We start from the raw sequence: 15,627 nt of genomic DNA, 5'->3' as shown, positions 1-15,627 counted from the left end.
TCAGGGCAGAAAAAAGACAGTTTAACACAAAAGAGTGAGACCCAATCTATATATACCTAACCTGGATGTTGGTTAAAATGAACAGTGCTTGAGCTCATATTTTCTTTTAGGCAAAATCTAAATTACATTAACAGTGTCATTTGCTCCCCCCCCCCCCATGGCTGTTAAATTTATTTGCTTGATCAATAATTGTCCTGGCAAAGATTAGTTAACCAATGCTGAGACAGTTGTAATGAAACACTAATTTTAAAAATCCATGAAACCTTTATAGAAATTAGAGTTCATACAAACAAAAGCCTTCAGTATTGCCAGCAAATACAAAATGAATGTAATGTGTCAGACAAAACAGCAAGAAGGCTTTTATACAATAATATTTGACACCTGACCATATTTTCAGTCACCATAATATCTTTTCTCTCCAGATTTAAGAATATAGCTTTTTTTTCATACAAAAATCAATAATAGCTAAGAAGTCACAACAGTGCAATAGGTAGAGAATAAAAAACTGCATCAAACAGGTGCAGGAAATAAATACTAACCAGGAGGAAGACAGGGCCTCCAGTGGGTGGTGTATGGGGTTTGTCTGCAGAGCCATGAGGCTGGCCTCTCAGGGTGCTGTGCATCTGCCTTAGGAACCTGGCCTCCCAGAAGCCTCAGAGCAGACATCTGATCTGATAGACTAGAAGCAGCTTTGTTTCTTGATGTAGGTCAGATGGTGGCACTATACCATGAACTTGCCCTATGGAATTATTGCATTCATTATGTTAATACTGTTTCATTTCCCTTTTTTTTTTTTTTTTTTTTTTTTTGGTATTGGGGATTGAACCCAGTGGTGCTCTACCATTGAGTTGCATCCCTAGATTTTAATTGTTTTTTTACTTTGAGACAGGGTCTTGCTAAGTTATCAAGGCTGACCTGTGATCCTTCTGCCTCAGCCTCCTGAGTTACTGGGATTACAGGCATGTGCCACTGCTCCTGGCCCTTGTTTTATTTTGAAAAAGAGAAATCTTTGTTTTTATTTTTGATAATGTTTTTCTAGGTTTGTTTATTTATTTATTTGGTACTGGGGGTTCAACTCAGGGGTGCTTTACCTCTGAGTTAAGTCCCTAGCCCTTTTTTAAAAAAATATTTTTTAGTTGTTGATGGATCTTTATTTTATGCATTTGTTTATATGTGGTACTGAGAATCAAACCCAGTGCCTCACACTTGTGAGGCAAGCGCTCTACCACTGAACCACAACCCCAGCCCAAACCTTTTTATTTTTTTGAGACAGGGTCTCACTAAGTTGCTTAGGGCCTTGCTAAGTTGCTGAGACTGGCCTTGAATGTGTGATCCTCTTTCTCAACTTTCTGAGTCACTGGGTTTACAGGTGCGTGCCACCACACCTCACTACTTATTTTTAATTTATTTTTTATTGGTGCGTTGTAATTTTACGTAATAGGGGGATTCATTATGCCATATTCATATGTGCATATAAACATAATTTGCTCAGTCTCCTCCAGCACATTCCCTTTCCCTTCCTTCCTCCCTCTCCTTAAAAAGGATAATCCTTTTTGTTGTTGTTGTTGTTGTTGTTGTACTGGGAACTGAGCTCAGGGCCTTGAGCATGCCAGACTACTTAGCACTGTATTACTGAGCTACATCCTCAGCTCTAAAAAGAATTCTTAAGGGCAAGCATTCCTTTTTTGGTTCCGAATTTTATATCACTAAACCTTGATTTGAAATGTTAATCTTTATGGCTGGGAAATGAAAAGCACATTCTGTTAGGCTGTGGACGTTGACAATGCAGAAATTACTGATTTCTGTTGAATGAAATTCAACCCTTTAGTTCCTAAGCTCTCAGTTAGTCATCTGCCTGGCTGCCTTTTATCTGTGGTCATAGAAGTGGCCTGGAAGAGACTCTTAAAAGTGTGGGAAGCAGGGAGAACATATTCTTGCTGGTGTTGTCTGTTTAGTTCTCCTTTCATTTCCACCTGTGTCCCTACTTTATATCAAATGGAATTCCTGTGCTATACTAATCTGTGCTCTTATTTTCCTCTATTTGCCTGTTAACAGAAATCTGTAGAGGGTAAATCCTCATTTTACAATCTCTGTGTTTCTGGGTGCAGTGGTGCATGCTATGATCTCAGTTGCTAAGGAGGCTGAGGCAAGAGGATTGCAAGTTCAAAGCCAGCTCAGCAATTTATAAAGGCCTTAAGCAACTTAGCAAGACCCTATCTCAAATTAAAAAATAAAAAAAGGGCTGGGGATGTGGCTCAGTAGTTAAGTGTTCCTGGGTTCAATCCCTGGTACCAAAAAAAGAAAAGAAAAGAAAAAACCCTCTGTTTTTTATTGGTGCGTTGTAATTATATGTAAAAGGGGGATTCATTATGCCATATTCATATGTGCATATAAACATAATTTGCTCAGTCTCCTCCAGCACATTCCCTTTCCCTCTCTTCCTCCCTCTCCTTAAAAAGGATAATCCTTTTTGCAGTTGTTGTTGTTGTTGTACAGGTGGTATGCATCTGTAATCCCTGGCTGAGGTAGGAAAGTTCGGGGTTCCAAACATTTTTTCTTTTGGTACTGGGAACTAAAACCAGGGGTGCTTTACCACCAGCTATATCCCCAGACCTTTTAATTCTTTTCTTTTGAGACAGGGTTTTGCTGAGTTTCTGATGCTGCCTTGAATCAGTGATCCTCCTGCCTCAGCCTCCTGAGTTGCTGGGATTACAGGCATGAGCTACCACAACCAGTGAGACTGTATCTCTAGATAAAAAATTCAGAAAAAGGACTGGAGATGTGAAGTGCCCCTGGGTTTAGTTTCCAGTACCTCAAAAACAAAACAAAAAGATCTTGGTGTGTTTTTTAATATTATGTCCTCACACTGATCCAGTTTTGAGTAAAAATAGTGACCTGCATTGAAAATGCCAGGTAAATTTCTGTGCTTGCCAAATATTGTCATAAGAATGACATGTTTGGGGGATGGAGCTATAGTTCAGTAGTAGAGTGTGTGCTTGAGGTCCTGGGCTCACTCTCTACCACCACAGACATGCTCTCTCACAAAATAATGACATATTTGGGAAAGTTGTCACTGAGTTAGAGGGGAAAGCCTTATAGAATTGATGTACTTGGATTTGAGGAGACTGAAAGCTGTTGGTTTCTTCCCTGTTTTTAAGGTTTCTATCGACTGTTTGGCACAGTATGTGTGGCCAGATCTGCGTGGTGCTTAGTATTAGAGACTAGTCATATCCCTTTAAGTAACCTTTTTTGAGTTTAAATTTTAGTAATTAGAGAAAAGTTTGTTTAGTGTGAATTTTTGTGAGTGTGTGTGTGTGTGTGTGTACTGGGTATTGAATTCAGGGGTTATCTATCACTAAGCTACATACCCAGCCTTTTTTTTTTTTTAGCTGGCCTCGAATTTGTGATCCTCCTGCCTTAGCCTCTCACATGAAATGGTATCTTGCAGTGTTGCTCAGAATTGTATTTAATTCCTGGGCTCAACCGGTGCTCCTGCCTCAGCTTCCTGAGAGCTGAGATTTCAAGTGTGCATCACCTCACACCACTGGTTTTGTTTCGTTTTAGGTACTGGGATAGAACCCAGATTTGTTCTACCATGGAGCTCTATCCCCAACCCCTTTTATTTTTTTTATTTATTTATTTTTTGTTGTGGGAGGTGCTCCCAGGGGTTGAACCCAGGGATACTTAACCACTAATCCCATTCCCTGCCCTTTTTAATTTTATTTAGAGACAAGGTCTTGCTTAGTTGCTTAGGGCCTGGCTAAGTTGCTGAGGCTGACTTTGAACTCATGGCCCTCCTGCCTCTGCCTTCTGAGCCACTGGGATTACAGGTATGCACCATTGTGCCTGGCCCCTTTTATTTTTTATTTTGGGACATAGTCTTGCTAAAGTACCTAGGCTGTTCTTAAACTTGGACTCCTGCCTTAGCCTTTTTTTTTTCTTTTCTTTTCTTTTTTTCTTTTTTTCTGGTACTGGGGATTGAATTTAGGGGTGCTTAACCACTGAGCCATATCCCCAGCCCTTTTTATGTTGTATTTTCAGACAGGGTCTTGTTAAGTTATTTAGGTCCTCACTAAGTTGCTGAGGCTGGCTTTGAACTCATGGTCCTCCTACCTCAGCCTACCAAGTCACTGGGATTACTGAGTGCCACTGCACCCGACCTGCCTTGGCTTTTTGAGTAGCTAAGATTGTAGGCGTTACAGGCATGTCCCATTGCAACTTCTGTTGTTCGTAGAGTGGGTATTGATGGGCACAGACTTGACAGGGAGCATCCTTGGAAGGTGATCCATCTTCCCTATGTCCTTTCTTGAGAGAGTGTTTCAGACTATGGATGTCCAGTCTTGAAGCCCAGGAATGTTGCCTTTCTGTTATAGGTGTAAAATGTTTGTCTAATATGTTAAATACATTCTCTTTCCATTCCACAGACCATCTATCTAAGCTATGACTTGGAGTGTTTAAAACCAAGAATGTAGCCAGTGTGGTGGTGCATGCCTAGAGGCCTGTTAGGCTAAGGCAAGAGGATCTCAAGTTCAAAGTCAGCCTCAACAACTTAGCAATGCTGTCTCAAAATAAAAAGGGCAAGGCAATCCTGGTACCAAAAATAAATAAATAAAAGGGTCTGGGGATATGGTTCAGTTTTAAAGTTCCCCTGGTTTCAATACCCAGTACCAAAAACAAAAAAAAGAAAAAACACCCTGACAATGCCTAGGGGCTGGAGGTATAGTGTAGGTCAGTGGTAGGGTGCTTGCCTAATATGCACAAAGCCCTGGATTCGATACCCATCACCACCGAAAAAGAAAATAGGTCTGGGGATATGGATCAGTGGTAGTGAGTGCTTACCTAGCATGTGTGAGATCTGAGTTCAAGCTATAGCACTGGTAGAGTGGGGAAGCAAAAGTACTAATTAAGTCTTGGTGAAATAAAAGTAACTTCAGTTTCTCTTTTTTAGGGGTGGGGTGGGGATGGTACTGGGGATTGAATCAGGGCTTCACACATGCTAAGCAAGTATTTACCACTGAGCCACATCTCCATCCTTTCAGGGAAGATGACATCTGACTTTAATATGGTATCACTGAGACTTATGATAAATAAATACTTATAATTAATCATTTTAGTTTTGGAATCCTAATACATTTTGGAAATTTTCTTTTATCCTTTTTTTTTTTTTTTTCTTTTCTTTCTTTTTCTTTGAGATGGAGCCCTCCTGTGTTGCCCAGGGTAGCTTTGAATTCCTTAGCTTAAGTGATCCTCCTGGCTTCAGCCTCCCATGCATCTGGTTCTACAGATGTACACCACTGCATCCAACTTTCTTTTCCCTCTAATTATAGAAAAAATAAAATCACTCATAAAAATATTCAGAAAACTTGATTAAAGACAAAAAGGAGGCAGGTCTCTGTGGCCTGTGACAGAATTTTAGAATTTTGTAGTTGGTAATACTTTTCCTTTTATTTTTTTTCAATAATTATTTACTTATTTTTATATGGTGCTAAGGATTGAACCCAGTACCTCACATATTCTAGGCAAATGCTCCACCACTGAGCTACAGTCCCAGCCCAGTACTTTTCTTGTTTCTTGAAAAATACAGAAGAGTTGTATAAAACAAGTTAGATGTGGTGTCATATGCCTGTAATCCTAGTAGCTCAGAAGCCTGAGGCAGGAAGATTGGAAGTTCAGGGTCATCCTGGGACATTAGGTACACTCTGTCTCAAAATTAATAAAGGTGCAGGGTCTAGTGACAGAAGCCTGTAATTTCAGCAACTCAGGAGGCTGTGACAGGAGGATTGCAATTTCTAGACCGCCTCAGTAACTTAGCCAGACCTTGTCTCAAAACAAAAAATAAAAGGCTATGGATGTGGCTCAGTGGTAACTGCCCCTGGGTTCAATCCCTGGAATGCAAAAAATAAATAAATAAATGCTAGCGATGTTGTTCAGTGGCTGCATAACATGTGCGAAGCCCTGGATTTAATCTCTAGTACTGATCAAAAAAAAAAAAAAAATTATGTCAGTCTAACTGGGGAGAACAATGAGTTATGTGCGTTTTTCTTTTTCAGATCCTGAGAGTCAGACCTTGAAAGAACACTTAATTGATGAACTGGACTATGTCTTGGTCCCAACTGAGGCCTGGAATAAATTACTAAATTGGTATGGCTGTGTGGAGGGCCAACAGCCTATTGTCAGAAAAGTGAGTATATGAATTGTCGTACCTGTTAATCAGTATCTGCAGGTGCTCCCTGAGGGATACCAAATTGTGTTGATTTCTTAGGAAGATGAACATACCTGAGTGGTTAAATGGAGGTTTCTGGTTCTTCTTACGGAATTATGGTTGTGAGTAGTAGTGAATGAGAGTGTTCACCTCGTATGTTACAGTGAGTGGCCGCCAAACATTGGAGCTGTTTAGTGGGATGTGTCCAATGGTGCTATGAGAACACTCTCTGGAAGACTATGAAAGTTCACTTCGGCAATATGGACTTAGAGTAATATACTGCTTCCTGTTTATCTTAAAATCTTTCTGATGTATCTCAGTGGTAGAACACTTGGTTCAGTCCCCAGTACCACAGAAAACCAACCCAGCAAAAGCAAAACAAAAACCTACCTTCCTTTTTTATTTCCTTTGTTTTGTTTGTGGTACTAGGGATTGAACCAGGGCCTTGTGCATGCTAGGCAAGTGCTCTACCACTGAACCACATTCCCAGCTTGCTTGCTTGTTTTTATTATTATTATTATTTTTTCCCCCCTCTCTCTCCATACTGGGGTATTGAACCCAGGGGCTCTGTACAACTAAATTACATGCCTAGCTCTTTTTAAATTTTATTTTTGTATTTATTTACTTTTTTGGTACTGGCCTTGAGCCTGAGGCTTTCAACCACTGAGCTACATCCTCAGCCCTTTTTTTTTTTTTTTTGCGGTACTGGGGATTGAACTCAGGGCCTTGTGCTTGCGAGGCAAGCACTCTATCAGCTGAGCTATCTCCCCAGCCCTCCTCAGCCCTTTTTACTTTTTATTTTGAGACAGGGTCTCACTGAGTTTCTTAGGGCGTGGCTAAGTTGCTGAGGCTGGTCTCAAATTTGTGATCCTCCTGCTTCAGCCTCCTGATTACACACAGGTGCCACCACAACTTATTAATCAGGGTCTTACTTATTTGCTCAGAATGGCCTCTAATTTATGATCCTCCTACCTTACTTAGCCTCCTTAGTCATTGGGATTACAAGTGGAAAACACCACCTTTCTTTCTTCCTTTTTTGATTTTGTTCCAGGGACTGAACCTAGGGGCTTTGACCACTGATCTTCATCCCCAGCCCTTTGTTATGTTTTTTAGAGACAGTGTCTCGCTGAGTTGCTTAGGGCCTTGCCAGATTACTGAGGATGATTTTGAACTATTGATCCTCCTGTCTCAGCCTCCCGAGCTGCTGGGATTACAGGTATGGGTCACCATGCCTGGTAAAATACCACCTTTCAAATATCACATGCTTCAGTCTTTGGCCACACAGTTGAGTAATTTAAAAATCAGGCATTTATACCCAGAGAATTTTAACCTCTTGAGGGAAGATAAACCCTGGGGCAGAAACCCAGATTGTTAGCACCTCTGGTAGATAAGTCTCATGAGAAGAGCACCACCCTGTCTCCCACAGTTGTTTTCTTGTCCTGTCTGTGGGGAAATCATGAGAGCTTACATGTCTGCTGATATTTAGGGACTAGGTAAAATTCTTACTCTTTTGGGTAGTATGCTTAGCTAAGTAGTAAAGAGTTGCTGTCCTGGTACAGTATTTCTTTTTTTCCTGATATAATGTATCTAAAAGTCATTTAGGGCAATAACTATTTTTTTTCTCTATCTTGAACTCTTGCAAGGGTTAGGGATCAAAAAGTTAGGGGCATGCTAACCTACTATAGATGTTCCCAAATGCCAGTAGTATTGCAGTGTGAGGACTCTGCCAAGAGCTTTACCTATATATTCTCTAGTCACTAATTTGACAGACCCTCCAAGAAAGAAAGCAGCATTATGATCCCACCTAAAGGTGAAAATGACTTCCCTTATGTTCAATGTCTGGCTTTTATGCACAAGTGTGGCTCTGAATTGATGAGTTAATTAGCTCTGTTCTTTTTTTCTTCTATTGTGTTACTGGGATTAGACCAATAAACCTCACGCATAGTAGGAAAGTGTTCTACCACTGAGCTATATCTCCAGCCCTTTAGCCCTTTTTATTTTTGTTTTGTTTTTTTTGGTACTGGAGATTTAACCCTGGGGTGCTTTACAAAACACAGCTGTCTCCAGCCCTTTTTGTTTCTTATTCTGAGATAGGATCTCAACTGTTGTTTAGGGCCTTGCCTGTGCTAGGCAGGTGTCCTGCCATTGAACTAAATCCCCAAGCCCAGCCCTTTTGACTTTTAAAAATTTGTTATTTTGCAGAACTGGGGATTGAGCCTAGGGCCTTTTACTTAGGAGGCAAAGGAAAGCACTGAGCAAGTTCCCAGCCCCTTTTGTTTATCTGGTTTTTAAAATCTTGACACAGGGTCTTAGTAAGTTGCCCAGGCTAGCCTTGAATTTGTAATGCTCCTGCCTCAGTTTCCCAGGTTGCTGGGATTATAGGTTGCATCACTAAACCCAGCCCTCCCCCAACCCCAGCCACTTTTTTTTTTTTCCCCCCTGAGACAGGGTCTTGCTAAATTGTCCAGGCTGGCTTTATATTTTTAAAAATTTTTTAGTCCATGGTGCTGGAAATTGAACCCAGGGTCTCAAACATGTTAGGCATTTGCTCTACAACTGAGCTATAACCCTAGCTCAGTATTACACATCAGGCACGTACTTTAAGGAGAATGAGTTTACAATGATTTTTTTCTGTGCAAAGTTGCCCTCCTGAGACCTGCCTGGAAGTCTTGGTGTGGCATTAAATCCAGTTAGTCCTAATGAGTGGAAAAAATTTAAGTTCCTGAGACAGATGCTGATGGCTTTAAAAATTTGTACCTATAGAAGAAAAAGTCTGGGCTGGGGAGATAGTTCAGCTGGTAGAGTGATTGCCTTGCAAGCACAAGGCCCTGAGTTCGATCCCCAGTACTGCAAAAAAAAAAAAGAAAAAAAAGAAAAAAGTCTGTACTTTTGATCTCTGATCTTTGATACTTGATTACTGAAGGAAACTGATGACTTTTCAGTTTCTGCCTTATGCTTTTATGGAGACATGTTCCTTCCAGTACTGTTCAGTTTTAGAATCATTGCTCCTTCACCCCTGCCTCTTGTTTACAGGTTGTGGAGCATGGCCTGTTTGTCAAGCACTGCAAAGTGGAGGTGTATTTGCTGGAACTGAAGCTCTGTGAGAACAGCGACCCCACAAATGTGCTGAGTTGCCATTTCAGCAAAGCAGACACCATTGGTGAGCAGTTGGGCTGGGGTCCTAGGAATCTGGGAATAGAGTGCAGGTTATTGTGGCTGATAGAAGGGGAAATGGGGTGCTTCTTCAGATCTGTGTCCAGATTATCTCAGGCCAGTCCTGACCTTTTCCTGGGAGCCTATTGCCCAGGAAATTCTTTTTTCCTTTGCCTTTTTTCTTTTCTTCTTCTTTTTTTTTGATACTAGGGATTGAACTCAGGGTGTTTAACCACTGAACCATATCCCCAACCCTTTTTATTTTTTGTCACAGGGTCTTGCTAAGTTGCTTAGGGCCTGGCTAAGTTGCTGAGACTAGCTTTGAACTTGTGATCCTCCTGCCTCAACCTCCCAAATTGCTGGGATTACAGGCTTGTGCCACCACACCTGGCTCAGGAGATTCATTTTTTTTTTGTACTGGGGAGTGAATCCAGGGGCACTTAACCACTGAGCCACATCCCCAGCCATTTTTTATATTTTATTTAGATACAGGTTCTCACTAAGTTGCTTAGGGCCTTGCTAAATTGTTGAGACTGGCTTTGACCTCATCATCCTCCTGCCTCAGCCTCCCAAACTGCTGGATTATAGATGTGGGCTGACATGCCTGGCTCTCGGAGATTCTTGTAAAGCCAAGCCTGGGACTCATGTTTTATAGAATACTGAGCTCATTTGTCATATGGGAATAAAGATGAAGAAATACAAAGTCAGAGAAGTTAAACATAACTTATTAAAAAAAATCTCAGCAAGGGGCTGGAGGTGTAGCTGAGTGGTAGTAATGTGTTCAAGGCTCTAGATTTAATCCGTAGCACCAAAAAATATGTGTTTATGTGCATTATATATGTACACACATACACACCTCCATCCATCATAGCAGTCTCAGCAAGAAAGTGGCAGAGCTAGCTTTGGAACCATATTTGTTTTAACTCCAAAGAGAAGTCTTGTTAATTTTTTAATTTTTAAAAAAATGATATTGGGACTGGAGTTGTGGCTCAGTGGTAGAGCACTTGCCTAGCAGGCTTGAGGCCCTGGGTTTGATCCTCAGCACCACATAAAAGTAAAATAAAGGTATTGTGTCTACCTATAACTAATACACATATAAAATTTTTTAAAAAGTTGTTATTACTTTTTTTTTTTTTTTTTTTTTTGGTACAACTGAATCATATCTCTGAACCTTTTTATTTTGAAATATTTTGAGACAGTGTCTTGCTCATTTGCCAAGACTGGTCCCTAACTTGCAGTCCTCTGCTTTCTGCTTCCCATGTAGCTGGGTTTGTAGGTGTGCTTACTGTGCCTGGCTTCACTTTTTTTTCCCCCTTGGTTCTGGGGAATGATCCCAGTGTCTCATGCATGCTAAGCAAGTGCTCTATCACTCAGCCACACTACCACAGCACTGCTTTTTTACCTTTTATTTTTGCAATACCAGAGATTGAACCCAGGGGCACTTTACCATGAGCTATATCCCCAGCCCTTTTTATTTTGAGACAGGGTCTAGTGCAGTTGCCTGGTCTGGGTTTGAACTTGTGATCCTCCTGCCTCAACCTCCTGCATGTTGGCATTACAGACATGTGCCACCATGCCCAACTCTTTCTCACTTTCTTTTATTTTTTAATTCAATTTATTTTATTTATTTTTTTGATACTGGAGATTGAACTCAGGGGCACTCAACCACTAAGCCACATCCTCACACCTACTTTGTATTTTATTTAGAGACAGGGTCTCACTGAGTTGCTTGCCGTTGCTGAGGCTTTGAACTATTGATCCTCATGCCTCAGCCTCCTGAGCTGTTGGGATCATAGGCATGTGCCACTGTGCTTGGCCTGTTTCCCACTTTCTCTTTTGTCTGTATTAGAAATAAGAAATTATTTCTAATAAATTATCAGAGAAATCTATGGAAAGTTTCTAGGTATGAGTGCAAGAGGAGTTCCTCAGGAGTCACCAGAGGGCTGATGTCTGTCAGAACTTTTGAAAGTACATGGGAGTATCTGAAAAGGAAAGAGGATGAGCATTTGTTTGCCTTGGCTGTCTTTAGCCTTGTATCAGTAGAAAGCTCTGAGTAATGTTTCTACACCCTAGCAACCATCGAGAAGGAGATGCGGAAGCTGTTCAACATCCCTGCGGAGCGTGAAACACGGCTCTGGAACAAATACATGAGCAACACCTACGAGCAGTTGAGCAAACTAGACAACACTATCCAAGATGCTGGGCTCTACCAGGGTCAGGTAGGAGGGCCCAGGCTATGCTCAAACAGGCAGCTCTGTTCAGGGTATTTGGCCAGAAAGCTTCTGGCTATAAGCATGTCAGAATTGGGGTGAATTACACTCTCCTCATTTGGTTTCCCCTTTCACTCAGGTGCTAGTAATTGAGCCCCAAAATGAAGATGGCACATGGCCCAGGCAGACCCTGCAGTCGAAGTAAGTGAATATTTTCTCCCATGTGGCTGGGCTCACAGGTGTAATAGAGACATTCTTTTCTAAGGCAATTACTTATACTAAGAAAAATGATTCTGAATCAGATGGAAAAATCATTTAGTTTCATATCCAGATTGCCTAGTTTTGGCTGAAGCTCTAAGCTCCTGGTAGGCAGCATTCTGGGCATTCATGTAGGAGAAACCTGTCAGTGTGTCTCAGCAAGGCCATAAGCCTTTGCTTATTGAGAATGAAAGAAGGAGAAAGAGAAAGGGCCAGGATCTGACACTGGCTGCTCTGCCAAGAGATGGCTTTGATTTTGTCAAGCTCCTTTATTTTTTCCTCCTATGGTTAGAGACTTTGAGGGGAAAGAATAGGGATTATGCCTGGGATCTTACATGATTTACAGGTGATAATTTGATCCCACACGACTCTGCTTAGTATCCTGTTCTTCATTATTGACCTTGGAGCTTACAGGGGGTATTGTTCAGCTAGTAAACTGGAACTCTATCCAGGCGTGGTGGCACATGCCTATGAGGAGGCTAAGGCAGGAGGATCACAAACCTCAAAATAATAAAGGATTGGGGATATAGCTTGGTGGGAGGGTGCCCTTGGGTTTCAACCCCAGTACCACATAAATTAAACAAACTGGACTCCGGGCACAGTTATTTTAGATATTCATGAGACTTGTGGAATTGTTCATGTCCTTAGAAGAGAAACGCGATGAACTTGCCTTTTGGTATAAGATGAGGAAATTATGTCTGTGCTCCAATAGTTATAGGGACAGGGTTGGGCTCTGCTCTCTTCCTTTTGTTAGGACTTGGACTTTGTTACATAGTGATAAGTTCATAGCTCATTTGAATGGCATGAAAACCACAAGCCATCTTGAGAAATGCACAAAGATTCAGAACATTTGGGGTTTTTACAGATTGCAGACATTTTCAAGGATTTTACAGATCTCTTGAAGTCCAGCCATGATGGACTCTAGTTCTAGGAAACCCAGTTACTGTTTCCTGATAAGTTGGCAAAAATTGCCGAGGTAGGGAGAATAATGCCCCATTTCCCCAAAGATGTCCACATCCTAATCCCCAGAATTTACAAATATGTTAGGTTGCAAAGGGACTTTGCACATGTCATTAAGATAATGACCAGGCCTGGTGGTGCATGCCTGTAATCCCAGCAACGCAGGAGGCCGAAGCAGGATAATCAGAAGTTCGAGGCCAACTTAGCACAACCCTGTCTCAAAATAAAAAAATAAAAAGTGCTGGAGATCTGGGGCTGGGGTTGTGGCTCAGTGATAGAGTGCTTGCCTAGCATGTGTGACGCACTGGGTTGGAGTCTCAGCACCACATATAAATAAATTAATAAATAAACAGTAAAGGTCTATCATCATCTGAAAAAAAAATACTGGAAGAAAAAGTGCTAGAGATCATGGTTGAGTGTTAAAATGCCTCTGGATTCAGTTCCTGGTACCACAAAAAGAAAAAGATAATGATATTGACTTGGGGAGATCATCTAGGTGAACCCAATATAATTGTAAGGGTCCTAGAGTGAAAGGGAGGCTGGAGAGTCAGAGGAAGAGTATGAGGCCAGAAGCACAGTCAGGGTAGTGAAATGTGAGAATTTGACTGACCATGAACCAAGGTATATGGGCAGACTTGAGGAGTGCCTAAAGCCTCCACAAAGTCATGCAGCCTGGCATGAAAACTTGATTTTAGTTCAGAGAGAACCATTTTGGACTTTTGGCTTCCAGAACTGCAAGATAATAAATCTGTGTTGTTTGAAGCTACTGAGTTTATGGCAATTTGTGACAGCAGCAACAGGAAACTAATACACAGACAGGCTGTCCATCCCTTTTTGAAACTGAAAATGTCAAGGAATTGAAACAAAACTGAATTTGAAAGAAACAATTGAAAGAAAACCAGCCTGTGAGGTAGAATTGGTAACTCAGAGCAAAAGAAGGCTGGATGTACTGGCGGGGGGGGGGGGGGGGGCACTTCTAGCTGCACCTTTTTCTCTTCTCAGTCTTGTTTTTCGCTATCCCTCTCATACCCTGAAACCTAAGAGATTCCTTTTAAAAACCAGACAGTTTTTGGAAAAGAGCAGTGTCTCATTGAGACTCCTGAAGTTTAGGATCCTGGTAAGGTGTGGCCAATAGGCAGTGAGTGCGGAGTGGAATTCCTGAGGCACATTCTCTCTGCTCCCTGTCATGGTGCTAGATACTCTTGAAATACTAAGGATATAGCAGTAAAGAACAGACCAAGTCTTTATCCTCAAGGAGCAGAATAAAAGATAAATAAGAAAAACGTGTTTCCAGTGAGTTATGAACATGTCAATAAAAATCTGGGCAGAGAATTAGTCAGCCATAAGTTTTGGGATAGGACAGATTTAACCAGGATGGTGGGGAGGCCCCATAGATTGATTTGAACATAGCCCTGTAGGAAGTAAGGGAGTCAACCTGGATTGTGGTACTTAATGGGAACAGATAACATCATTAATCAGAAGTGACAGCAGCTGCAGATGTCCTGAGGCTGAAGCAGACCTGGTTGAAGACCAGCAGGACTTTGTTGTAGCTGGAGTTGGGGGAATGATAGGAAGGCAGAAGTTGAAGCCCAGGATGTAAGGAGGTAGTAGACCTCAGTGTCTTGTGAGAGCTTGGTTCTATTTTTACCTCTAGGCTAGGTAGAAGCCTGTTGGAGGGGTATGGTGAGGATCAGTGCAATCTCACATGGTGTACAGGTCACAGGGAGCCAGAAGCAGAGGTTAACAGAAATAGCGTAAAAGGGAAACGACAATTGACAGTCTATAGTATTTGGAGTAGAATTCATGTTCCTGACATGGTTGTTAAGAGGAAGCATAGCGAATATTCTTAAAAAAAAAAAAAAAATAAAAGCAGGGAATGGGTGCATGAAACAGAAATAAATACATACACTTGGAAATAAAGAATCCAGGGGATGGGTTGAGTAGCAGAATGGATGTAGGTCACGATTGATATGGGTAAGTTGCAAAGTCAGGTTAAATAGTTCTAGAAGGCATTATGGAGGGATAGAAAGGCATGATGGTACACACCTCTAATCCCAGCTACTCTAGAGGCTGAGGCAGGAGAATTACAAGTTTGAAGCCAGCATGGGCAACCTAGTGAGACGGTCTCAAAATAAAAAGGGTTAGAGATGTAGCTCAGTGATAGAGCGCTTGCCTAGTATGTGCTAAGCCCTGGGTTCAAGCCTCATTGTGAGCAAAAAACAACCTATATATCAATAGCTATCACTGTTTTTTATGTGGATATGTCAGTGTCCATATAATAGGGATCTCGGAAGCAGAGAGAAGATGACAGGGACAAGGGAATGAAAGTGTTAGAAGAACTACTGAGCATGGGGTGCAGTAGCACATGTGTCTGTAATTGTAGTGACTCAGGAGGCTGTCTCAAAATAAAAAATAGAGTGTGGGGAATGTATCTCAATGGTAATACATCCCTGGGTTCAGTCCCTGAACTGCCAAAAAAAAAAAAAAAACAAAAGAACTTCTGACTGAGGATGTAACTTAGTGACAGAGCATGTACAAGAAGGCCCTGGTTTCAGTCTATATGATCAACGTAATTCAGGCGCATACCTGTAATCCCAGCAACTAGGGAGGCTGAGGTAGGAAGATCAGCCTTAGAATCTTAGCAAGGCCCTAAGCAATTCAGTGAGACCCTGTCTCTAGATAAAAATACAAAAAGGGGGCTGGGGATATAGCTCAGTTGGTAGAGTGCATGCCTCACATACACAAGGCCCTGGGTTCAATCCCCAGCACCACCAAAATAAATAAATAGATAAAATAAAAAGGAATGGGGATGTGACTCAGTGGTTAAGTGCCCCTGGGTTTGAT

The 15,627-nt window shown here is 41.5% G+C and overlaps 1 protein-coding gene and 1 long non-coding RNA gene across 4 annotated transcripts in view; one reads left to right on the top strand and one right to left on the bottom strand.

Moving 5' to 3' along the window:
* The window catches only part of USP4 (ubiquitin specific peptidase 4), a 49,793-nt gene that overhangs the window by 4,534 nt on the left and 29,632 nt on the right, over positions 1–15,627 (top strand). For all 3 annotated transcript variants that reach the window (XM_079155476.1, XM_079155475.1, XM_079155474.1), the window contains exons 3-6: positions 6,051–6,181; positions 9,236–9,362; positions 11,429–11,574; positions 11,705–11,766. In XM_079155476.1, coding sequence (XP_079011602.1) covers positions 6,051–6,181; positions 9,236–9,362; positions 11,429–11,574; positions 11,705–11,766 — 466 coding nt within the window. The remainder of the gene's footprint in view (positions 1–6,050; positions 6,182–9,235; positions 9,363–11,428; positions 11,575–11,704; positions 11,767–15,627) is intronic.
* Positions 6,720–9,217, bottom strand: LOC306670749. The gene is made up of 2 exons (XR_013766489.1): positions 7,010–9,217; positions 6,720–6,907 (listed from the first exon to the last, which is right to left on the bottom strand). It is a non-coding gene; the product is annotated as an uncharacterized lncRNA (long non-coding RNA).

This window comes from Sciurus vulgaris (assembly GCF_902686455.1).
Source record: "Sciurus vulgaris genome assembly, chromosome: 10".
In the NCBI taxonomy this organism is placed as follows: domain Eukaryota; kingdom Metazoa; phylum Chordata; class Mammalia; order Rodentia; family Sciuridae; genus Sciurus; species Sciurus vulgaris.
Note: the sequence above shows the minus strand (reverse complement) of the source record. Positions and strands in the feature narration are given on the sequence as shown.